Source organism: Hyla sarda, chromosome 4, assembly GCF_029499605.1.
Source record: "Hyla sarda isolate aHylSar1 chromosome 4, aHylSar1.hap1, whole genome shotgun sequence".
NCBI lineage: Eukaryota > Metazoa > Chordata > Amphibia > Anura > Hylidae > Hyla > Hyla sarda.
The window spans coordinates 97,780,879-97,806,009 of NC_079192.1; the positions used below are offsets into that span (position 1 = coordinate 97,780,879).

At 44.8% G+C, this 25,131-nt stretch overlaps 1 protein-coding gene across 13 annotated transcripts in view; it reads left to right on the top strand.

Annotated features, from left to right (window-relative positions):
• Positions 1-25,131, top strand: part of MEGF11 (multiple EGF like domains 11) — a 581,277-nt gene that overhangs the window by 470,129 nt on the left and 86,017 nt on the right. For all 13 annotated transcript variants that reach the window (XM_056571698.1, XM_056571686.1, XM_056571690.1 and 10 more), the window contains 2 exons: positions 6,930-7,093; positions 7,201-7,303. In XM_056571698.1, the coding sequence (XP_056427673.1) occupies positions 6,930-7,093; positions 7,201-7,303 (267 nt within the window). The remainder of the gene's footprint in view (positions 1-6,929; positions 7,094-7,200; positions 7,304-25,131) is intronic.

Sequence of the window (25,131 nt, forward strand, 5' to 3'; positions counted from 1 at the left end):
AAATGTGGTGAGACTGACCTTTGTGAAGATGAATCAGGCATAGATCAGCCAGGATTTCCACCCACCAATGCCTGATGCATCAGCGTACATTGACCATGGTGCCGCACCAACACTTCACAAATATGAATAGTGCCAAACAGATTTAAGGTGCTGCTCCCCAGTTACAGACATTCCTCCGCATCAGACCACAAGTAAGTATTGAGGATATACATTAACTAAAACTTAACTTTTCTTAGGATAAAATATATGTACCCTAACATTTTTTGAAATCAAACAAAAGGAAAAGTGTGCAAAAAACACCATGTGACACCTACACCACCAAGTATTGAAGTGATACAAAGACCTCTAAATGGTGAACGGGAACAACGTATGGTCCATTGTAACCGATGGGGGTAAAAACTTCCCCTATAAGGCCCTACTCTCGCATTATGAATTCCCTTCTTGGCAAGTGTTACTCGCCCTAAAAAGGGTGGCCCCACACAGGAACCTCTCCCTATTTTCCCCTACAAACACTGCCATTTCCCAGGGTTTTTATGTGGAAATAGAGAGAGTTTCCTGTGTGGGGCCACCCTTTTTAGGCTTAGTAACCCTTGTCAAGAAGGGAATTAATAGTAAGAGGGTAGGGCCTTACAGGGGAAGTTTTTCCCCCCACCGGTTACAATGGACCATACGTTGTTCCCTTCCACCTTTTAGAGGTCTTTGCATCACACAACTTGGTGGTGTAGGTGGCACATGGTGTTTTTTGCACACCTTTCCTTTTGTCTGATTTTAAAAACAAATGTTGGGTCTATATATTTTATCCTAAGCATATTATTAAAAATTACATTTTACGTGATGCAAATCCTCAATACTTACCTGCACACTAACACTTTTACAAAAGAGACCGTTTTCTTCTGCCTATCTGCCTTAGCTACTATTCTGATCCTGCCACCCACCTGATGCCACACATCTGATGCCAAGTTCTCCTTTTTTTCACCCACCTTCGTCACTGGGTACTGGTATTTCCACCCACTGCCCCACTCTGTCACTTGGTCACTTTCAGGGCTCCTGATGCTGCTGCTGCCACATCCAGGCTGTCTCAGTCTGCCACCATATGTTCTCCTCATGCTGATGCCACCTCCAGGCTGTCTCATTCTGCCACCATATGTTCTCCTCATGCTGATGCCACCTCCAGACTGTCTCATTCTGCTGCCACATTTTCTCCTCATGCTGATGCTAGCTCCAGGCTGTCTCATTCTGCCACCATATGTTCTCCTCATGCTGCTGCCACCTCCAGGCTGTGTCATTTAGCCACTAATTGTTCTCATCATGCTGCCGCCATCTCCACGCTGTGTCATTCAGCCAATATATGGTCTCCTCATGCTGCTGCAAACTCCAGGCTGGGTCATTCAGCCACTATATGTTCTCCTCATGCTGCTGCAAACTCCAGGCTGGGTCATTCAGCCACTATATGCTGCCGCCAACTCCAGGCTGTCATTCAGCCACTATATGTTCTCTTCATGCTGCCGCCACCTCCACACTGTGTCATTCAGCCACTATATTGTCTCCTCATTGTTACGCCGAGCGCTCCGGGTCCCCGCTCCTCCCCGGAGCGCTCGCTTCACTCCCCCCGCTGCAGCGCTCCGGTCACATCCTCTGACCCGGGGCGCTGCGATTCCGCTGCTAGCCGGGATGCGATTCGCGATGCGGGTAGCGCCCGCTCGCGATGCGCACCCCGGCTCCCGTACCTTACTCGCTCTCCGTCTGTTCTGTCCCGGCGCGCGCGGCCCCGCTCCCTAGGGCGCGCGCGCGCCGGGTCTCTGCGATTTAAAGGGCCACTGCGCCGCTGATTGGCGCAGTGGTTCCAATTAGTGTCTTCACCTGTGCACTTCCCTATATCACCTCACTTCCCCTGCACTCCCTTGCCGGATCTTGTTGCCATTGTGCCAGTGAAAGCGTTCCTTGTGTGTTCCTAGCCTGTGTTCCAGACCTTCTGCCGTTGCCCCTGACTACGATCCTTGCTGCCTGCCTCGACCTTCTGCTACGTCCGACCTTGCTTCTGCCTACTCCCTTGTACCGCGCCTATCTTCAGCAGCCAGAGAGGTGAGCCGTTGCTAGTGGATACGACCTGGTCACTACCGCCGCAGCAAGACCATCCCGCTTTGCGGCGGGCTCTGGTGAAAACCAGTAGTGGCTTAGAACCGGTCCACTAGCACGGTCCACGCCAATCCCTCTCTGGCACAGAGGATCCACTACCTGCCAGCCGGCATCGTGACAGTAGATCCGGCCATGGATCCCGCTGAAGTTCCTCTGCCAGTTGTCGCTGACCTCACCACGGTGGTCGCCCAGCAGTCACAACAGATAGCGCAACAAGGCCAACAGCTGTCTCAACTGACCGTTATGCTACAACAGTTACTACCACAGCTTCAGCAGTCATCTCCTCCGCCAGCTCCTGCACCTAAAAAGATGGCTCCCTACGTCCTTGCATTGACTACCGCGGTCTTAATAAAATCACGGTTAAGAACCGCTACCCCTTACCCCTCATCTCTGAACTCTTTGATCGCCTCCAAGGTGCCCACATCTTTACTAAATTGGACTTAAGAGGCGCCTATAACCTCATCCGCATCAGAGAGGGGGATGAGTGGAAAACGGCATTTAACACCAGAGATGGACATTTTGAGTATCTGGTCATGCCCTTTGGCCTGTGCAACGCCCCTGCCGTCTTCCAAGACTTTGTCAATGAAATTTTTCGTGATCTGTTATACTCCTGTGTTGTTGTATATCTGGACGATATCCTAATTTTTTCTGCCAATCTGGAAGAACACCGCCAGCATGTCCGTATGGTTCTTCAGAGACTTCGTGACAATCAACTCTATGCCAAAATTGAGAAATGTCTGTTTGAATGCCAATCTCTTCCTTTTCTAGGATATTTGGTCTCTGGCCAGGGACTACAGATGGATCCAGACAAACTCTCTGCCGTCTTAGATTGGCCACGCCCCTCCGGACTCCGTGCTATCCAACGCTTTTTGGGGTTCGCCAATTATTACAGGCAATTTATTCCACATTTTTCTACCATTGTGGCTCCTATCGTGGCTTTAACCAAAAAAAATGCTGATCCCAAGTCCTGGCCTCCTCAAGCAGAAGACGCCTTTAAACGACTCAAGTCTGCCTTTTCTTCGGCTCCCGTCCTCTCCAGACCTGACCCTTCCAAACCCTTCCTATTGGAGGTTGATGCCTCCTCAGTGGGAGCTGGAGCTGTTCTTCTACAAAAAAATTCCTCCGGGCATGCTGTCACTTGTGGTTTTTTCTCTAGGACCTTCTCTCCAGCGGAGAGGAACTACTCCATCGGGGATCGAGAGCTTCTGGCCATTAAATTGGCACTTGAGGAATGGAGGCATCTGCTGGAGGGATCAAGTTTTCCTGTTATTATCTACACCGACCACAAGAACCTCTCCTACCTCCAGTCTGCCCAACGGCTGAATCCTCGCCAGGCCCGGTGGTCTCTGTTCTTTGCCCGATTTAATTTTGAGATTCACTTTCGTCCTGCCGATAAGAACATTAGGGCCGATGCTCTCTCTCGTTCCTCGGATGCCTCAGAAGTTGAACTCTCTCCGCAACACATCATTCCACCTGACTGCCTGATCTCCACTTCTCCTGCCTCCATCAGGCAGACTCCTCCAGGAAAGACCTTTGTTTCTCCACGCCAACGCCTCGGAATCCTCAAATGGGGTCACTCCTCCCATCTCGCAGGTCATGCGGGCATCAAGAAATCTGTGCAACTCATCTCCCGCTTCTATTGGTGGCCGACTCTGGAGACGGATGTTGTGGACTTTGTGCGAGCCTGCACTATCTGTGCCCGGGATAAGACTCCTCGCCAGAAGCCCGCTGGTTTTCTTCATCCTCTGCCTGTCCCCGAACAGCCTTGGTCTCTGATTGGTATGGATTTTATTACTGATTTACCCCCTTCCCGTGGCAACACTGTTATTTGGGTGGTCGTTGATCGATTCTCCAAAATGGCACATTTCATCCCTCTTCCTGGTCTTCCTTCTGCACCTCAGTTGGCTAAACAATTTTTTGTACACATTTTTCGTCTTCACGGGTTGCCTACGCAGATTGTCTCGGATAGAGGTGTCCAATTCGTGTCTAAATTCTGGAGGGCTCTCTGTAAACAACTCAAGATTAAATTAAATTTTTCTTCTGCATATCATCCCCAGTCCAATGGACAAGTAGAAAGAATTAACCAGATCTTGGGTGATTATTTGCGACATTTTGTTTCCTCCCGCCAGGATGACTGGGCAGATCTCCTCCCATGGGCCGAATTCTCGTATAACTTCAGGGTCTCTGAATCTTCCTCCAAATCCCCATTTTTCGTGGTGTACGGCCGTCACCCTCTTCCCCCCCTCCCTACTCCCTTGCCCTCTGGTCTGCCCGCTGTGGATGAAATTTCTCGTGATCTTTCCATCATTTGGAGAGAGACCCAAAATTCTCTCTTACAGGCTTCTTCACGCATGAAGAAGTTCGCGGATAAGAAAAGAAGAGCTCCTCCCGTTTTTTCCCCTGGAGACAAGGTATGGCTCTCCGCTAAATATGTCCGCTTCCGTGTCCCTAGCTACAAGTTGGGACCACGCTATCTTGGTCCTTTCAAAATTTTGTGTCAAATTAATCCTGTCTCTTATAAACTTCTTCTTCCTCCTTCTCTTCGTATCCCTAATGCCTTTCACGTCTCTCTTCTCAAACCACTCATCCTCAACCGTTTTTCTCCCAAATCTGTTCCTCCCACTCCTGTTTCCGGCTCCTCGGACATCTTCTCTGTCAAAGAGATCCTAGCCTCCAAAAAGGTCAGAGGGAAAACTTTTTTTTTAGTGGACTGGGAGGGTTGTGGTCCTGAAGAGAGATCCTGGGAACCTGAGGACAACATCCTAGACAAAAGTCTGCTCCTCAGGTTCTCAGGCTCTAAGAAGAGGGGGAGACCCAAGGGGGGGGGTACTGTTACGCCGAGCGCTCCGGGTCCCCGCTCCTCCCCGGAGCGCTCGCTTCACTCCCCCCGCTGCAGCGCTCCGGTCACATCCTCTGACCCGGGGCGCTGCGATTCCGCTGCTAGCCGGGATGCGATTCGCGATGCGGGTAGCGCCCGCTCGCGATGCGCACCCCGGCTCCCGTACCTTACTCGCTCTCCGTCTGTTCTGTCCCGGCGCGCGCGGCCCCGCTCCCTAGGGCGCGCGCGCGCCGGGTCTCTGCGATTTAAAGGGCCACTGCGCCGCTGATTGGCGCAGTGGTTCCAATTAGTGTCTTCACCTGTGCACTTCCCTATATCACCTCACTTCCCCTGCACTCCCTTGCCGGATCTTGTTGCCATTGTGCCAGTGAAAGCGTTCCTTGTGTGTTCCTAGCCTGTGTTCCAGACCTTCTGCCGTTGCCCCTGACTACGATCCTTGCTGCCTGCCTCGACCTTCTGCTACGTCCGACCTTGCTTCTGCCTACTCCCTTGTACCGCGCCTATCTTCAGCAGCCAGAGAGGTGAGCCGTTGCTAGTGGATACGACCTGGTCACTACCGCCGCAGCAAGACCATCCCGCTTTGCGGCGGGCTCTGGTGAAAACCAGTAGTGGCTTAGAACCGGTCCACTAGCACGGTCCACGCCAATCCCTCTCTGGCACAGAGGATCCACTACCTGCCAGCCGGCATCGTGACACTCATGCTGCTGCCAACTCCAGGCTGTGTCATTCAGCCACTATATGTTCTCCTCATGCTGCCGCCAACTCCAGGCTGTGTCATTCAGCTACTATGTGGTCTCCTCATGCTGCCGCCTGCTACAGTGGCGCTCCGGCCGGACTCTCCGGTCGTGAGCGCTCCCTGTCCCCGCTGCCGGCGGGGATGAGATTCGCATTGCGGGACGAGCCCGCATGCGAGTCTCAGCGCATCACTCTTTCCTTCTTGTGTCTCTGCCCCCTGATGTTCCCGCAGCTCCGGCGTGTGCCTCTGCCCCCTAGGGCATGCACACACCAGAGCTCTGTTTCTTAAAGGGCCAGTACCAATTTATTAAAGTGTCTGCACCTGTCCCTTGTCCATAAGTATCTGCTCCCTGTGCCGGATTTTTGGTTGTCTTGCCTTAGTGAAGTCCTGTATCCCAGTTGCTGTGTATGTATTCCTAGCTTCCATACTGTCCTGTACCTGTGTTCCTGCCCTGACCTTCTGCCATCTCGCTACGTCCTGCCAGCCACGTCCTGTCAGTCTCCTTCTGTGCCACGCCACCCCCCCAGCTACCAGTGTGGATGAATCTTGCCAGGTTTAGCGACTTGGGTGCCACCTGCAGCAGCAAGACCATCCCACTTTGTGGCGGACTCTGGTGAAAATCAGTGGCACCTTAGACCCCGCTCCCTGACACGGCTCAAGTCTCCATCCACACAGGCCCAGAGGATCCACCACCTGCCGTGATTCCTAGCACCGCCAACTCTAGGCTGTGACATTTAGCCACTATATGTCCTACTCATGCTGCCGCCACCTCCACGCTGTGTCATTCAGCCACCATATGGTCTCCTCATGCTGCCACCACCTACACGCTGTGTCATTCAGCCACTATATGGTCTCCTCATACTGATGCCATCTCCAGGCTCTGTCATTGTGCCGCTCTGTCATTGTGATTCTAATAGCGACGCCTCTGATCTGCATGTCATACTGAATAACAATATTATTTCATTAACCCAGCAAACACCCTATGTGTGTTACAGCAAGGCAAAGTGTTTTACAACCCTATCAAGGCTCTCTGTATGCCAGAAATAGCCATTTTTAATAACAAAAAATTCGGACCGAAACACATTTTTGGGGAAAATTCGGCAAATTGGCCGAATCGAATGTTTTAAAAATTCGCTCATCTCTAGTGTTTATATGTTATGTGTGGTAGTATAAATAATAAGGCACTAAACAAAGAATCTCTTGTATGTCTTTACCTAGGTTGGCAAGGGACGGACTGTTCTATTCCCTGTTCAAGTGGCACTTGGGGTCTAAGCTGCAATCAGACCTGTCATTGTCTAAATGATGCCTCTTGCAGCCCAGTGGATGGCAGCTGCATGTGTGCTGCAGGCTGGATGGGTGAAGTCTGTGACCAGCCATGTCTGGTATGGGAAGAAGCTTTACAACTTTGTAATACGTGCATGCTCTACAATGCTGATTCTTCCATCATTTATGCAGATTTTTACCTTTTCTGACTTTTTTTTTCCTATAGGAGGGGATGTATGGTCTGGACTGTATAGAACATTGTGATTGCAGCCATGCTGAGGGATGTGACCCTGTTACCGGGCACTGTCACTGTCTGGCTGGGTGGACAGGTATGTACAAGGAGGAAGCATATAGAATCCTACTCTATCTGCAGTTCTATTTGCAGTCTAGCATCTACTTATTGCAAGTATTATTTACTGTACTGAAGTTGTATCCATGTCCACTGAGAAACAATACAGTGGTCTCTCAAGTTACAATATTAATTGGTTCTAGGACGACCATTGTATGTTGAAACCCTTCAATGTTGAGACCATAACTCTATGGAAACCTGGTAATTGATTATAAAGCCCCCAAAATGTCATCCAAAAATAGGAAAAAGTGAGGATTAAACAAAAATAAGTAGATAACTAATATAGATAAAGCAAGTCTTTCCATATAAAAGTAAGAAAGAGCTGCTGGGAGCTGTAAATCACTGTCTATGTAGCGGACAGGAGCTTCTTCAGGGTCCTGTACAGTACACGCAATGTCCTAAAAAAGTAAAATGGAGCTGCTCTTACTTGGTTTCCAAAGGAGCAGCTAACTGTGGCACAGGTAAAGAGTAGTACAGAACATGTAGTACCTCCCTGTACTGTAGGGTACGCTACCAGACAGCCAGTCAGTGCATACACTTCAGTAATACAGGAGTTTTACCAGTGAATGTCCATTCTGATTGGTCAGTTCTTTTAGCCATTGACATGTTTTGCAGATCTGAACTGTTTATAGCATTGTATGTTGAGTCTGGTTTCAAGTTACAATGGTTCAGAAAAGACCATTGTATGTTGAAACTATTGTAAGTTGAGCAATCACTGTGTATATATATAGTGTTGAGCACGAATATTCGTAATGTGAATTTTTATTCGCAATTTTGCGAATATTTATAATATAGTGCTATATATTCGTAATGACGAATATTCGTGTCTTTTTGGGGTTTTTTCACATGCAAATTTTTATGCAAATTTTCCATGCAAATAGTGGTCTATCACATGGGTTTATCACGTGGGTCTGTTTTTTTTTTTTTTTTTCAAATAGTGAATGAACATAGCAATTATGCGAATTTCGTGGACATAGGACGAATAATCGTCAATATTTTCGCGAAATATTGCGAATCCGAATATGGCCCCTGCTGCTCATCACTATATATATATATATATATATATATATAGCAGTCATAACCTTAAAAAGCACTGACTGAATTGAATATCACTGATCCTGGCATCTCTCAAAAGGTGGGATGTATGATGCAGCAAGGGAGAAGTCAGTTCTTGAAGTTGATGTTGGAAGCTAGAAAAATGAGTGTTGACAGGGGCCAAATTTTATGGCTAGATGACTGAGCCAGAGAATCTGCAAAACAATAGACTTTGTAGCACAACCCTGTTATTTTAGAGTCAGATAACAACAAAAAGTGATCCACAGAAGGGCAACTGGGAACTTAAAGGGGCCCCTAGGCATCTTATCCCCTATCCAAAGAATAGAGGATAAGATGTCAGATCTTCGCGGTCACACTGCTGGGGAGCCCCGGGATCGCTGCTGTGGCACCGCGCTATCATTACTGCACAGAGCGAGTTCGCTCTGCACGTAATGACGGGCAATACAGGGGCCGGAGCATCGTTACGTCACGGCTCCGTCCCTCGTGACGTCACGGCCCGCCCCTTTCAATACAAGTCTATGGGAGGGGGCGTGGCGGTCGTCAAGCCCCCCTGCCATAGACTTGCATTAAGGGGCCGAGCCATGACGTCACGATGCTCCGTCCCCTGTATTGACCGTCATTACGCACAGAGCGAACTCGCTCTGTGCTGTAATGATAGCGCAGTGCTGCATTGGCGATCCCGGGGCTCCCCAGCAGCGGGACCTTGGCGATCTGACATCTTATCCCCTATCCTTTGGATAGGGGATGAGATGCCTAGGGGCAGAGTACCCCTTTAACATGGTTTTCCCAGAACGTGATGTTGTAGAAATTGCATATTTTAGGTAAAGCTGTAGAGGTATGCTGAAATACATTTCTACTATTGACTGTTCTTTTAAAAATACATTAAACCAAAAGGTTGTATTGGCAGGTTGTAGAGGTACAACAAGATACAAAAGGACAGTAATTTCAAGACCCATAATACCTATGTGGCAACCAGAGGCAGTTAAAAATAAATGTAAAAAGAAAAGTAAAAATATTCAAAAATAAGCTCCTCACCCAATAAAATGTAAATCGACCCTTTTTCCCATTTTACCCAAAATACACCCTAATACAATTATACTTCTCCAAATATCTTAGTGCCTTGTGGAGCTCAGACAAGGAAATCAAGAATCTCCCGGAGAGGGTACATCAGGAGAGAGAAAATCTCAAATTGTTACCAGTTTCTTTCAGGAACAGTATAAATTGGGCCCCCTTTGTTTTCAGAATACATTAATAAAAAGGGCCCATCTATCAAATATGCCCCCTTGTATAAAACTTTTAACCCGTAGGGAGACAGAAGATCTTCCCGGGACAATACCTTTGCATGGCACTCTTGACCAATAAATTATCTCTAAGATTCCATGGACACTATATTTAACACAAATTTATAAGGAGTGTGTGTTCCAAAGAGAAATGATAACATGTTATGTTCCCTTCCTGGGAACCTTTGAAATTGAATTAAGAATGTTTGAACAGTCAAGGACAAACCTGAATCAGGTTCCAAAGTAGTACACATAACAACGATACTACATGAAAATACTTCAAACAATTACTGGAAACTGTTATCACCACTTTTGTTTAGAGAAACAAGATATTTTCCCTGAAGGAAAGAAGAATAACATAATGTGCTGTAGTTAAAAAAAACAACGAAATAAATGTGTGAATATACTGAGATCCATACCACATGGATGCTGTTATGTTATCAAGGTCCACCTAAGAACATACAATAATAAATCTTAATATTTATTGTGTGATTTCTGGACAAGTTGGTCATCGAAAACCTGCCAATCAGAAGTCTTTTTCCTAGGCTTTGTATAAGACAACAGCTCTAATTGAAAAATGTGTGTGTGTAGGGACACCGCCATTATGAGGGCTCATTTTTTGCGCCATGATCTGAAGTTTTTATTGGTACTATTTTTGTATTGATTTTTTTTCATGATATTTTTTCATGATATAAAAAGTGACCAAAATACGCTATTTTGAATGGTTTAATGCGGTTTAATTGATTATATATTTTTATAGTTATATATATTTTAATAGTTCCACACGTGGCAATACCACATATGTTTATTTTTATTTAGACAGGTTTTTTTTTTTTAATGGGAAAAGGGGGGTGATTCTTACTTTTATTAGGGAAGGGGTTAAATGAGCTTTATTAACTTTTTTTTTTTCACACTTTTTTTTTGCAGTGTTATAGCCCCCTCTAGTGGCTATAGCACTGCACACACTGATCTGCTACACAGATCATTGCCATGCATTTACACGGCGATGATCAGTGCTATCGGCGGTCGATTGCTCAAGCCTGGATTTCTGGCTTGGAGCAAGCAATCGCCGATCGGATGCGACGGAGGCAGGTAAGGGGACCTCCGATCACGTTCTAGCTGATAGGGACGTCGTGATTTCTTCGCCATTGTCCCGATCAGGCCGGCTGAGCTGCAGGGAGTGTATTTTTGTTCCTTTAGGCGCGGCGATCAACTTTGAACGCCATGACTCCGCGTTATATACTGGGACCGAGCGCAGGGCATACAGGTATGCCCTGCATCCTTAAGGGGTTTGTATAAAAATGTTTGCATCCTTTATTGTTTCTTTTACTATTAAAAAAGTGACCACTAGGGGTCTCACTAGTAGTCCTGCCAGCAAGCCTATATACTGATTTCTGACTCATGCCGGCATGAGTCCGAAATCACAGACTGCAGGTAGGACCCAGGCGAGTTCAGCCCAGCTCCCCGCCTGTCCTCAGGCTCTGCCCCCTGACAAGGCCGCATCCTCAGGCTCTTCCCCCTGACAAGGAGAGCCTGTGCATGCTTGCCCCGAGTCAGTGGAATGCTGCTCTTCTTACTGGAAGGATTGGGTCTGCCTTGCGAGCCCCAGCAGGCATCAGATGACGTTGCTCCTTCCGGGACATGCCCACTTTCTCCCCTGGCACAAGACAGCCTATTGAGCTACGAAGACATCAATAAAAAGGTATTTTTGGGGGGGTTTTGAACAAAAAAAAAGGACAGGGATAGATTTAGTTAGAGTTAGGGACGATGATGAGAGGTACTCTTTAAAGACATGGGGTTTGTTGTTTTATTTATATATCAACCCAGATTGTATGAATTGCACTGTTTGTATATTTTTGGCAATTCATATAGGTCAGACACATATCTTGTATTGTTCTTGTTGTCACAATTCACAAGTCTTCACTGATTTTATGAACATAATTCCTCATGCAGTTTAATATCTCTATTTGCATTGTAGCTTGAATTGGTCCAACTCTGATAGTACAGCTTTTGACTGTGGGGAAGCAGAATTGTAGTCACTGTCCCTTTAAAATGTTGTGGTGTTAGCAGATTATGCTTTTCTGGCGAAGTCCCTTCGATTAACAGGTGGCCAACACTAGTCTGTCCTGAAGCAGAAATAGACTTAGTGTTAATAATGGGAAGTCTGTGCAACTTCCCTTTACATTTCCCCTTTGAAAGGCAATACTGAAAAGCTGATTAATCCTTGCAGCGGGACTGGCTAGGCAACAGACTTGACTTTATTTGTAGACAGGACTAGTAAAATTGTGGCCTATTTGTTTGAGGTATGCCTGACTTGTAGCTATACCTAGACTCTGAGGAGCTGAGAAGTAAATATGTTCTCTGGCCAAAAGGAAAAGAAAAGAGTTTATCCAGACTGTCTGTGATAAAGAGCGGGAATCCACTCGAAATGCATCCTGATGGTCATGTCTCTGCACAGTGGAGTGAATTTTGCTTTTAATGGATACCAAATAAAGCTGGATATTTTACTCAAGCATTGGATCAACTCCTTTCTTTTCCTGCAAGTCTGTTCGGATCCGAGAGAATCTGTGGGTGGTGAACTGACTTCTTTCTTATCTCTGGCCAAAAGACAAATTCTAACGCTAGAGAAAATCTGGATCTACCTCTTCCCAGGCTAGAGTGGTGGATTTGGGATAACTCCTGCATCTATTGGCTAATACAATGTGAGTCAGATTTAAGCAAGATTTAGCAAGTAACTCTTTGCATGCTGTAAGACTTAGTTTTTGCATGTTATGGCCCGAAAATACATATGCAAGTTAGAAAAAAAAGCTGTTTTCCATAGACTCTAATAGAACAAATTTTTAAATTAAAAAAAATGCTTCTTTTTATACCTCTTTTATTGCCATTTTATTTTTGTATTCATTTAAAAGAAAATCCTTCTCTATGTGCCCCAGAACATTAGCAAAGTCCCCCTCCACAGTGCCCTTTCTTTGGCTGTAGGACAATGGTCTGCCTCACTCCTGTGAACAGTAGGATGAAAAGATAATTATACCACGCCCCCTCGACTAAGCCCCTCCCCTGTGTCATTACCCACCAGAAACTGGAACAGATCAGCAGAAGGTTAACCTGTGTCCCCTGTGAAAGATTTCTACAAGACTTTTTTTTTAGAAGAACATGCATAAATCCTGCAGATTGGCAAACAGTGGGAAAGATTGCCACTTGTTTATGTTAATCATTGGCTTCTAGGCTTAGTGTTCCTTTAAAGGGGTTATCCAGCATAAGGTAACTTTAGTACGTACCTGGCAGACAGTAATATACATGCTTAGGAAGGATCTGCGCTTGTCTTGGGGCTAAATGGCTATGTTGTGAAATTACCATAACACCGTGGCTAGCTGTTTGTGAACTAGTATTTCCTAAAAATAAAAAGAATAAATACCGGCACTAAAAAAGGAATAAATATTTATTAAAAAAATATATATATATGAATTAAAAAAAATATTTATTCCTTTTTAGTGCCGGTATTTATTGTTTTTATTTTTAGTACTAGACATTTTGTTATGGCATACGGGGAGCCATATGTAATACCTGGCAGCCATACCTTTAGACATTTTGGAAGCGCTAGTATAACTATATACACTTTAACTAGTATTTCCTGTTGGACTTTTCTTTTTTTTGACTACAAATCCCACAATGCCATCTTCCACCCTCCCACACATCAGCCACCCCACCCATTGAAACATCAATTCAAATCATCCATTCAAATCAGTGTGGTTTTCAATCAGGGTGCCTACAGCTGTTGCAGATTGATCTCTCTCCCACCAAGCAATCGCTCCACCCATTGAAGCAGACAGGCTCCCTGTCATCAGCTGACTAGTGAGTCAGGTCTTGGCCGCATTGCAAGCTGGGAAAAATCTGAGACAACAGTCATTTTGTATGCTGGTAAAAATAAATATTGGGGTGAAAATCACAGAAGAATTGTGAGAAAACCGTCACACACAGGTACAGACACTATATTATGAACTACAATAACTTTACAGCCCCTGTAGCATAGTCAAATAAAAAAAAAATCCTGGAATACCCCTTTAAGAGTTTGTGGCTAGTCTGGCTGCTGACGTGGAGTGAGCACTGCAGTATTCTTGTATGACTCTGCTCACCTGCATGTGGTTTTGTATTCGGCTTCATAAAATCAGAGCTAAGGGCTGAGCGGTGTTGTGCAGTAAATTAAATAGATATTATCACCTTAACAAACACACAGTTCTCCGTCTGCCTGGCACTGATTGGTGTTGGAGCCAGAGGCAAGAAGGCATGTGTGCAGGGAGATTACTGACCTCTGGGATGATGAAGATGGGAGGTGTGCAGGTCTGAGGAGCAGACACCTGAACTGCTCCAGTCTCCTGTGTTTATAGAAAAGAGCTTCTTACTTTTAATGTGCAGACAGAGGCCTGGTACCATCGAGTGTATCATGCACTTGATTTGAATGTAAAAACAGAATAATATTCCCATATGAAAGATACATTTATCAGCCATAACATTAAAATCACCTGCCTTTGACTCATCAAAGCATGGACTGGACAAGACCTCTGAATGTGTCCTGTGGAGTCTGGCACAACCAGCAAACCCTTAAGGTTAGGTTCACACTACGGAATATCCACCTGCAATGCCGCTTTGAAATTGCAGGCAGAAATTTCGCTTACTAAAATGTATAATGTAGTGAATGGGTTTCCATTCTAAAATTCACACTTCGAAATTTGTGAACGGAAAATCTGCTTCAAAATTTCTGCCTGAAATTGCTCATTCTTCAGGCGGAAATACTCGCGGAACACATTGCAGTCTATTGGAGACTGCATTGTCCACGCGGTCCTAGCGCCGACTGATTCCGCAGTGTGAACCTAGCCAAAGGGCCCCGGAAAAAGGTCCAGAAACACCCAAGCACAGTGCAGAGAAAAGGAAGCATAAGGCCAAGTTCACACATTCCCAGTTTAATGTGCAGATTAGATAGATTGTATATAGTAAGGGGCTATACAAAAACCTTAGTTAGGTATTACCTCACGGCAATTAAAGGTAGAAAAAAGTGATCCCTGTGAAGGATTGAGGTCCCTTATTAAAATGTAACTTTTAATAGTTATACGCTTAAAAATCTTAACCAAATAATAGTGCTCTAATGGTGCAACCAAAAAAAAAAATATATTATAGGAAAAAAAAAGCGAATCAACGCTAGAGAGCTAGTTGACTAGCGTATGGCGCTCATATATCAGCCTCGTGTCACGATAAGGGCTGATTAATACTTGTCAACATGCTTCTTAGTACTTGTCAACATGTCACCATATCAAAACTATTACTGAAAGAACAGAATAATTGTATTTTAGAAAAACTGTTTTAGAGTCCCTTGTCCCAACGCGTTTCCATGGGTGGAACTGATAAGTAGATTTGTTCCCACCACTTCATCAGGGGACTAGAAATCAACTTATTGTATTTATATGTATCCAAGTAATAGAATGGAGAACAGATACATTGTACTCCAAATGATATACAGAAAAATGGACTATCACTGCCCGTGTCTCTCTAGAAGCTTAAAGCGATCAGTAATCCACCATTCATTCCCCTCAGGGTCCTGGGCGCAACCTAGAATAAACATAGAAATCTCCCTTAGCAACATATTGTAACTCACCAGGGATCGTGCCTGACGGATATAGTGCTTGTACTCACGATTAAGTGTGGATACTGGGCTACTTTGAGAGACCACCGGGTGCTGTAAAGGCAATATGCCCAAATTAGATAACTATAGAGACGCCATAGGTGTATAGTTATCTAATTTGGACATATTGCCTTTACAGCACCCGGTGGTCTCTCAAACTAGCCCAGTATCCACACTTAATCGTGAGTACAAGCACTATATCCGTCAGGCATGATCCCTGGTGAGTTACAATATGTTGCTAAGGGAGATTTCTATGTTTATTCTAGGTTGCGCCCAGGACCCTGAGGGGAATGAATGGTGGATTACTGATCGCTTTAAGCTTCTAGAGAGACACGGGCAGTGATAGTCCATTTTTCTGTATATCATTTGGAGTACAATGTATCTGTTCTCCATTCTATTACTTGGATACATATAAATACAATAAGTTGATTTCTAGTCCCCTGATGAAGTGGTGGGAACAAATTTACTTATCAGTTCCACCCATGGAAACGCGTTGGGACAAGGGACTCTAAAACAGTTTTTCTAAAATACAATTATTCTGTTCTTTCAGTAATAGTTTTGATATGGTGACATGTTGACAAGTACTAAGAAGCATGTTGACAAGTATTAATCAGCCCTTATCGTGACACGAGGCTGATATATGAGCGCCATACGCTAGTCAACTAGCTCTCTAGCGTTGATTCGCTTTTTTTTCCTATAATATTTTTTTTTTTTTGGTTGCACCATTAGAGCACTATTATTTGGTTAAGATTTTTAAGCGTATAACTATTAAAAGTTACATTTTAATAAGGCACCTCAATCCTTCACAGGGATCACTTTTTTCTACCAGTTTAATGTGCAGCAAAACTGCATACTGTGAATTACCACAATTATGTGGTGCAGTTCTTGGCCACATGGTTTTTAGAGGGGATGTCCAACTGTTAAAACATATTCTCTATTCATAGGATAGGGGGAAAAGTGTCTGATAACATAAGTTTTTTTTTATCACAGGGGGTCCCAGCAGTTAAACTGATCTCTGTTGTTGGTTGGAATGAAGCAGTGGTTGTGCATGTGCACTGCAATATCAGCATTACAAAACCATGGCAAGTTGCAGCAAATCGCATATGGTTTTGCACACTGCCACTGTATATAAACCCAGCCTAATAGTTAAATTATTGCTTTTCCAGAAGTAAACAACCCCTTAAAGGGGTATTGTAGGAAAAAACTTTTTTTTATATATCAACTGACTCCAGAAAGTTAAAGGGGTACTCCCGTGGAAAACTTTTTTTTTTTTAAATGCACTGGTGCCAGAAAGTTAAACAGATTTGTAAATTACTTCTATTAAAAAATCTTAATCCTTCCTGTACTTATTAGCTGCTGAATACTACAGAGGAAATGGTTTTCTTTTTGGAACACAGAGCTCTCTGCTGACATCATGACCACAGTGCTCTCTGCTGACATCTCTGTCCATTTTAGGAACTGTCCAGAGCAGCATATGTTTGCTATGGGGATTTTCTCCTACTCTGGACAGTTCTTAAAATGGACAGAGGGGTCAGCAGAGAGTATTGTACTCGTGATTCAGCAGAGAGCTTTGTGTTCCAAAAAGAAAAGCATTTCCTCTGTAGTATTCAGCAGTTAAAAAGTACTGGAAGGATTAAGATTTTATAATAGAAGTAATGTACAAATCTGTTTAACTTTCTGGCACCAGTTGATTAAAAAAAAAAAAAAAAAAGTTTTCCACGGGAGTACCCCTTTAAACAGATTTGTAAATTACTTCTACGAAAAAATCTTAATCCTTCCAGTAGTTATCAGCTGCCGAAGTTGAGTTGTTCTTTTCTGTCTGACAACAGTGCTCTCTGCTGACACCTCTGCTTGTCTCAGGAACAGTCCAGAGTAGGAGCAAATCCCCATAGCAAACCTCTAATGCTTCGGACAGTTCCTGAGACAAGCAAAGGTGTCAGCAGAGAGCACTGTTGTCAGACAGAAAAGAACAACTTAACTTCAGCAGCTGATATATACTGGAAGGATTAAGATTGTTTTAATAGAAGTAATTTACAAATCTGGTTAACTTTTTGGAGCCAGTTGATATATATATATATATATAAAAATGTTCTTTTTCCTGGAATACCCCTTAAGACATTCTACATTCAGTGTATGTCAATGAATATTATTAAAACTTCCCTGTTTTGTGCTATATGTAACATTCCGGGTATGTGTGGATCTTGCAGTAAAATCTTCCAATGCTAAATTTGACAAATGATTTGCATACACTCAAATGCAACAGCGTCCCCATTACTAACTCAGTCTAAACTTCTCCATCTCTTAATTGAAACACTTTAGAAATGATGTCTGATTTTTTGTTTTCTTGAGCAAGAAAAATGTATACATAGTTTTTCAGAAAACTGCTGGACCAAGCCCTTAAACAATTGTTTGACTGCGCACGTTTCCTCTTAATAAACAACTCAGTTTGTCGATGATGAACAAATGTGCCTTACCCTAATCCTGCTCTTCAGCTCACAATGCTTATCTGCTATAGAAGCAAGTATTTATACAATTCTATTCTTGGTAATAATTCTTTCTCTTGCTTGCCATCTGATTTTGTTTCTCTATGTGATGGCCTGACGGCATTCTGGCTGTATATAGACTAATTGTTTGCATAGAATAGACGCTGTTGTACCATTGTTCAGATAGAGAATGAAGCAGGTTATGTGGTTGTACATAAAGACTTTGTCACTCTCCTGGACTTCTTAGGCATGAGCACAGTAACAGAAGGACAGGTGACGCTGCTCCAAGTGTCGATAAGGTTCCTCCGAGCCAAGCAAATATAAAAGTTTGGTCACATCAGACCTGTCACTCACTCACAAAGCTGTCCCTTGCCTGCCCTTCAGCTCTATTAATGCAGGACCATAGATAATCCCAATTCCCACAAGGCTTGGTCCATGGGCTTAAAGACACAGCCGCTTCCTTTACTGTGCTGATGAACTAGTACCGCCTCGGTGCAAAGTTTTGACACCTTTTATACAATGAAGCTGTCAGTGGGAGCCTCTGGGGACTGGAGATAGCAGCTAATTATACCAGATGGATGTGTCTGTGCATCTTGCGATAGACCTGTCTGTCTGACTCTTTTCTTCTTCTAAATGTCTTCATAATCTTCATTTCCATCACTCCTGCCTTTCCGAGACTCCGGTTCACCAAGCTGAATATTTTTTAAGGAAATGCACAAAAGTCTTCTATGCTAACGATTATTTCTTGTGTACTGACTGTAATGTGTGTAAAACAGTGCAACCTATGCTGGGAAGCAATGAGCGGCTACTCCAAGGTTATAAAGGAATATCATGGCACTCTCTCTTGGAATGCACACAATGCACTTTGCACTCTATATAATAAAATCTTAATATGAACATATAATATAATATTTGGCTGCCTGAGGAAACTGAGATAATACAGTTCAAGCAAGGTCATCCAGAGACAGCAATTTAAGAATATGCAAAATTGTCGAGGGCTAGATAAGGCAGCAAGGCACTGCAGGATTACGGCTACCCCTGGATTATCCCCCTTCATGATTGGACGCTAGTTTTGGTTGCCACTCTCTGGGACTAGAGATAAGTCTCCAGAATGTTCGCTTTCATTTTTTCACAAGACTTAATTTGTACAAAGCTGATAAGGAATTGTACTTCCGCCTGTGCTCAAAAATCCTCACAGGGGTGAAAGAACTTTGAAATCTCCAACCTGCAGGCAGCAGCAAAAGTTTTAGAAATAACAGCTCTTTGATTTTAGCACTATGACTGCTCCCTGCAAAATACATACGTAGAGGAATAGAAGCCCCGCAGCAAAAGTAAATATTGAGAGAGCCCTCCTTCGAACATTTAAGGAGGTTCCAACATTTGAAGGAAATCTGTAACTGCAATTCAAATTCCGAACTGCTGACACTGTTAGACAGCTGTTAAGATACATATACCTTCCATATATATGTCTGTGCTTCCATAACATAAAAAGATTATTTTATTCTTCTGTGCCAAGTGTTAAAGAGGCATTCCAAAGAATCTGTAACATCCCTTGCTAACCCTCCCGTTCCTGATTGACAGTTAGCAGGAAGCCGAGCTCTGTTTCCAAATCTTGATCCTCTGCTCTGCATACAAATTGTGCACAGCTGAGAGATTTGGAATAAGACTCTGCTTCCAGCTAATTGTCAATCAGGGATGTGGGTAGCAAGGAGACGTTCAAACCCTAATCACTTCCAGGGCTTAGGAATGCCTCCCGTTCCTGATTGACAGCAACCCTCCCGTTCCTGATTGACAGTTAGCTGGAAGCCGAGCCCTGTTTCCAAATCTTGATCCTCTGCTCTGCATATAATTTGTGCACAGTTGAGAGATTTGGAATAAGACTCTGCTTCCAGCTAATTGTCAATCAGGGATGTGGGTAGCAAGGAGACGTTCAAACCCTTATCACTTCCAGGGCTTAGGAATGCCTCTTTGATATTTGGGACCAGAGTATAAAAGCATTTCATATATATTTACGTATATATATATATATATATATATATATATATATATATATATATATATGAAAAGTACGGAAACTGTCAAAGTTGGCCCCTAACTAGCTGCTGCAAATGTTCTACATATGCCCTTGACCGCCCTTACAAGGTGGAATAAGACCCTGTTGTAGAGTGTGCTAGAACCTCTACGCAGTCAATACAATTATCTTAGAGGACTGATCCATATATCAATATGATCATGGTGATTGAACTGTGGCAGCTATTGTTAGTTGCTTAGCTAAGGTTCCATAAGGTAAAGTGATGTTGTAGTTTTGGTTGCAACATTCAGCATGTGAAGGGTGGAGGAGTTTGTGAGCTCACAGTAAATTCCCTGGGTCTGCAACATTTTTGCATTAACTCAGGACGGTTTGAACAAAATCAGCAAGTAGCACAAGTGAGGAAAGCGACTCGGAGCCTCTGTAATGATTTTCACTCACTCGCAGTAATCCTTAAACTTTCAGCTGCCGAGCAGATTGAAGCCTCAGTAATTACAATGCGGTACCTGTTCTGCTCTGATGGGGAGGGGGCACATCTCCAGAGTAACACGTTAATCCACTCTCTGCCTGAGGTCTCTCCCCATGTGTTTATCCCATTATGCAGAGGAGCGTGGGCCTGTGAGATAAAGCTAGCAAATGCTGCAACACATTGTGGGGAGAGGGAGTGAAGTGGAGAGGAAGGGAGACATCAGGTAAACTGAAGGGGAATGGCTTACCATTCTGTCCTGTCAACAACCTGTTCATTTCAGGCTTCACTTCCTGGTATTAGTCGCATGGTTCGTGCTAAACAGCTGGTCAATGATATTGGCTAATCATATAATAGAAATCTGCATATTGGCAGTGTCAGATGGGAGTGTTGCAGGCCTATACAGAACATGGGCATCATAGACTTTGCTGTTATCATTGGACGCATTATGAGTAGGGTTGCCACCTGGCCGGTATTTTACCGGCACAGCCGGTATTTTTATATAAAAAATTCTGGCAATGCAATGGCCGGTATATATCCAACCAATCCTCCAACTCCCGTAGTGTTACACCATAACCTATACCAGTGTTTTCCAACCAAAGAGCCTCCAGCTGTTGTTTTGTAGTTTCGTAACAGCTGGAGGCACCCCTGGTTGGGAAACACTGACCTATACTATATACTGTAACACTTTGCCCTCCGGCCGCACGCACTGGCTGCGAGCGCATTGTTCCCTTCTCCCCTGCCGCCAGTGGGACTTGGATTAGCATCACGGGACACCCCCGCATGCGTAACCCAGCCCATCACTTATCACGTACCCCTGCTGCCTCTCAGCTCCGGCGCGCATGTCCCCACCCCCTAGGGTGCACACGTGCCGGAGCTTTGAAATTTAAAGGGCCAGTACACCCATAATTATGTTTCACACCTGACACTACTCTATAAGTCCATGCACCTCCCACATTTCCCTGCTGGATCTTCAGTGCCCCTAGTCTGAGATTAAGCATTCCATATTGCCTGTTTGCCTTACCCGTGTATCCAGACCTTCCCGCCACGTTATTTGACTTCGCACCTTTCCTGCCTGCCTTGACCTTTTGCTACGTTTGACTATGCTACTGCCTTATCCTTCAGTACCTCGCCTTGCCCAGCCACCTGTGTGGTCGAGCCATGTCGGGGGTAGCGACTTGGGTGTCGCCTGCCACAGCAAGCCCATCCTGCCTTGCGGTGGGCTCTGGTGAAGACCAGCGGCACCTTAGACTCCGCTCCCCAATACGGTCCGAGTTTTCAGTCACACAGGTTAGAGGATCCACATCCAGCTCCGTAACAGTAAGATCTGGCCATGGATCCTGCTGCGGTTTCTCTGCCAGATAATTCGGATCTCGCTTCTATCATGGTGTTCCAGTCACAGCAGTTGGCCCAGAAGGCAAAACAGTTGAGACAGTCATCTGCCATGATGCAGCAGTTGCTAACTGCTCAACAACAATTGCCACAACCACAGCCTCTTCCTGCTCCAGAGCTGCCTCCCGCTGCTGCAGTCTCCTCTGGAATGAAACTCCGCTTGTCTCTTCCAGAAAAATATGACGGGGATCTAAAGTCCTGTCATAGTTTCCTGACTTAGTGCTCCATGCACATTGAACTCATGGTGCAACAGTTCCCTACGGAACGAGCAAAGGTGGCCTTCGTCATCAGTCTCTTAACTGGAAGGGATTTGGCCTGGAAGGGATTTGGCCTGGGCAACTCCACTTTGGGATCGCAGTGATGCTCTAACAACCAATCTCCAGGCTTTCCTGATGGAATTTTGGGGTGTCTTTGAAGAAGCAGCCCGAGCCGAGGGTTTGTGGGAGAGGCCTCCCTAGGTGTGAATACCACCTCTCCACACTTAAATTTGACAGTCCAGCTTTTTCTACCCTCCAAAGAGATTGTCTCTGTTCTTGCCTTCTTGGACTCTGGTTCCGTGGAATTTTTTTTGATGCCTTCCCAGTACATAGGTATAATCTTCCTGTATCTCGGCCCTTGTACTGACATCTCTACGGTCAATGGAGAAAAACTGGAATGTACTGTGCTGTACCGCACTGAACTGTTGTCTATGCAGGTCAGAGCCTTGCATAAGGAGAACTTGTCTTTCTATGTACTCCCTCATTGTACTTCTCCTCTCCTGCTTGGTCTACCATGGTTGCAACTCCATGCCCCGCATGGAGAAGTTCTTTGTTGGGGACCGCATTGCACAACCACTGTATTCAACTATGTTTGTCTAAGTTAGAACCATCTTCTTGTCCTCTGCCCGGTTTGCCTTCGTTCCTTCAGGATTTTGCTGATGTCTTCAGTAAAAAAACAAGCTGAAGTCTTACCAACACATCGTCCCTATGATTGTCCTATTGACTTACTGCCTGGCTCCACACCTCCTCGGGCAGAATCTACCCTTTGTCTGTCCCTGAAACCCAGGCTGTGTCTAATTACATCCAGGAGAATCTTCAGAAGGGATTTATCAGGAAGTCTTCTTCCCCTGCCGGAGCCGGGTTCTTTGTGGAAAAGAAAGACGGGTCCTTGCAACCTTGCATTGACTTCCAAGCCTTGAATAAAATTACAGTAAAGAACCGCTACCCTCTTCCTTTAATCTCATAATTATTTGATCATCTGCGGGGTGCCAGGATTTTCAATAAACTAGACTTTCAATGGGCCTATAATTTGATTCGTATACGAGAAGGGGACAAGTGGAAGACTGCGTTTAATACTCGTGATGGGCATTTTGAGTATCTTGTGATGCCATTCAGACTCTGTAATGCTCCAGCAGTCTTCCAGGAATTTGTCAATGACATTTTTCGTGACCTCCTATACTTCTGTGTCATCTATTTGGATGACATTCTCATCTACTCGCCCAATCTCCACACTCATCGTCCACACCTCCGCCAAGTTTTACATTGTCTCCGAGACAACCATCTCTATGCAAAACTTGAGAAGTGTACTTTTGAAAAGACCAGCCTTCTGTTTGTGGGTTATATTGTTACCAGCCAAGGTCTACAAATGGATCCTAACAAGTTGTCCGCTGTACTGGATTGGTCTCAACCTTCTGGCTTGAAAGTGATTCAGGGCTTTCTCGGCTTTGCCAATTATTATCGGCAATTTATTCCTCACTACTCCACCTTGGTTGCTCCCATCGCTTCTCTTACCAAGAAAACTGCTAATCCCAAGGTCTGGACTCCTGAGGCAGAAAAAGCATTCAAACAGTTAAAGTCCACCTTCGCTTCTTCTCCTGTGTTGTCAAGATCCGATCTAGGCAAGCCATTTATTTTGGAAGTGGGTGCTTCTTCAGTTGGTGCAGGTGCAGCTTTGACACAAAAATCCTCCAAAGGAAAAACTGTAACCTGCGTTTTTTTGTCTAAGACCTTCTCTCCTCCGGAGAGAAATTATACCGTTGGAGATCGCAAGCTCTTGGCTATCAAGTTGGTCTTGGAAGAATGGCATCATCTCTTGGAGGGCTCTGTACATCTGCTTACTATTTATACTGACCACAAGAACTTACTCTATCTACAGACTGCCCATGGTCTCAACCCACGCTGGTCTCTGTTCTTCTCCAGATTTGACTTTTTTATTCACTTCTGTCCAGCAGAGAAGAATCTTCGGGATGACACTCTATCTAGATCCTCTGAAGACCAAGAATCTCACCCTCAACATATTGTTCGTCCTAATCGTTTCATTTCCGCAGAACCAGCAAGTCTTCAGCACCTGCCTCCTGGGAAGACTTACATAACTACCTGTCTAAAACTCAGAGTCTTGAAATGGGGTCATTCCTATTTATTGGCCGGTCATGCCGGTATTCGGAAGTCCTTGCAACTTATCTCCCAACAGTATTGGTCGCCAACTTTAAAACAGGATGTGGTTGACTTCGTTCATTCATGTTCGGTCTGTGCCCGGGACAAGACCCCTCGTGCCTAGCCTGCTGGTTTTCTGCTTCCTTTGCCAGTTCCTGAGCTGCCCTGGACTGACATAGCAATGGATTTTATTACTGACCTTCCTTCTACTGGAGGCAATACGGTCATCTGGGTTGTTGTGGACGGATTTTCTAAAATGCCCTTGCCTGGTTTACCTACTGCACCGCAGCTTGCCAAGCTATTCCTTTGTCATATCTTCCAGCTCCATGTGTTGCCTACTCATATTGTCTCTGACCGGGGAGTTCAGTTTGTCTCTAAGTACTAGAGGGCCCTCTGCTCACGTCTCCAAGTTAAATTGGACTTCTCAGCTTACAACCCTCAATCCAATGGTTAGGTTCAAAGGGTGAACCGGGTCATGGGGGACTATCTCCGCCATTTTGTCTCTGCTCGCCAAGACGACTGGGCCGATTTATGTCCCAGGGCCGAGTTTTCTTACATCCATATTCTGAGTCCACTGGGACTTCACCCTTCTTTGTAGTCTATTGGCTTCATCCTCATTCTCCTCTTCCCTTGTCTTCTTCTTCCGGAGTTCCTATGGCTGACGATCCAGTACGGAATTTCGTCTCCATCTGGCAGAAGACTCGTCACTCCCTTCTATATGCCACGACCCATATGAAGTCGCAAGTGGACAAGAAAAAATGCCCTCCTCCCGAAATCTCACCTGGGGATAAAGTGTGGTTATTCTCCAAATACATCCGCTTTAAGGTACCTTATTATAAACTGGGTCCACGCTATTTGGGTACCTATTAAGTAAAAAAAAAAAATACTTAATCCCATGGCTTATTCACTCGATCTGCCTTCCTATTTGAAAGCCGTTGCAGACAGGTGAAACAATAGGTTAAGGTAATGGACGAGTGCAAACATTAACTTTGGCTTGATTGAATTGCTTCCAGGCAC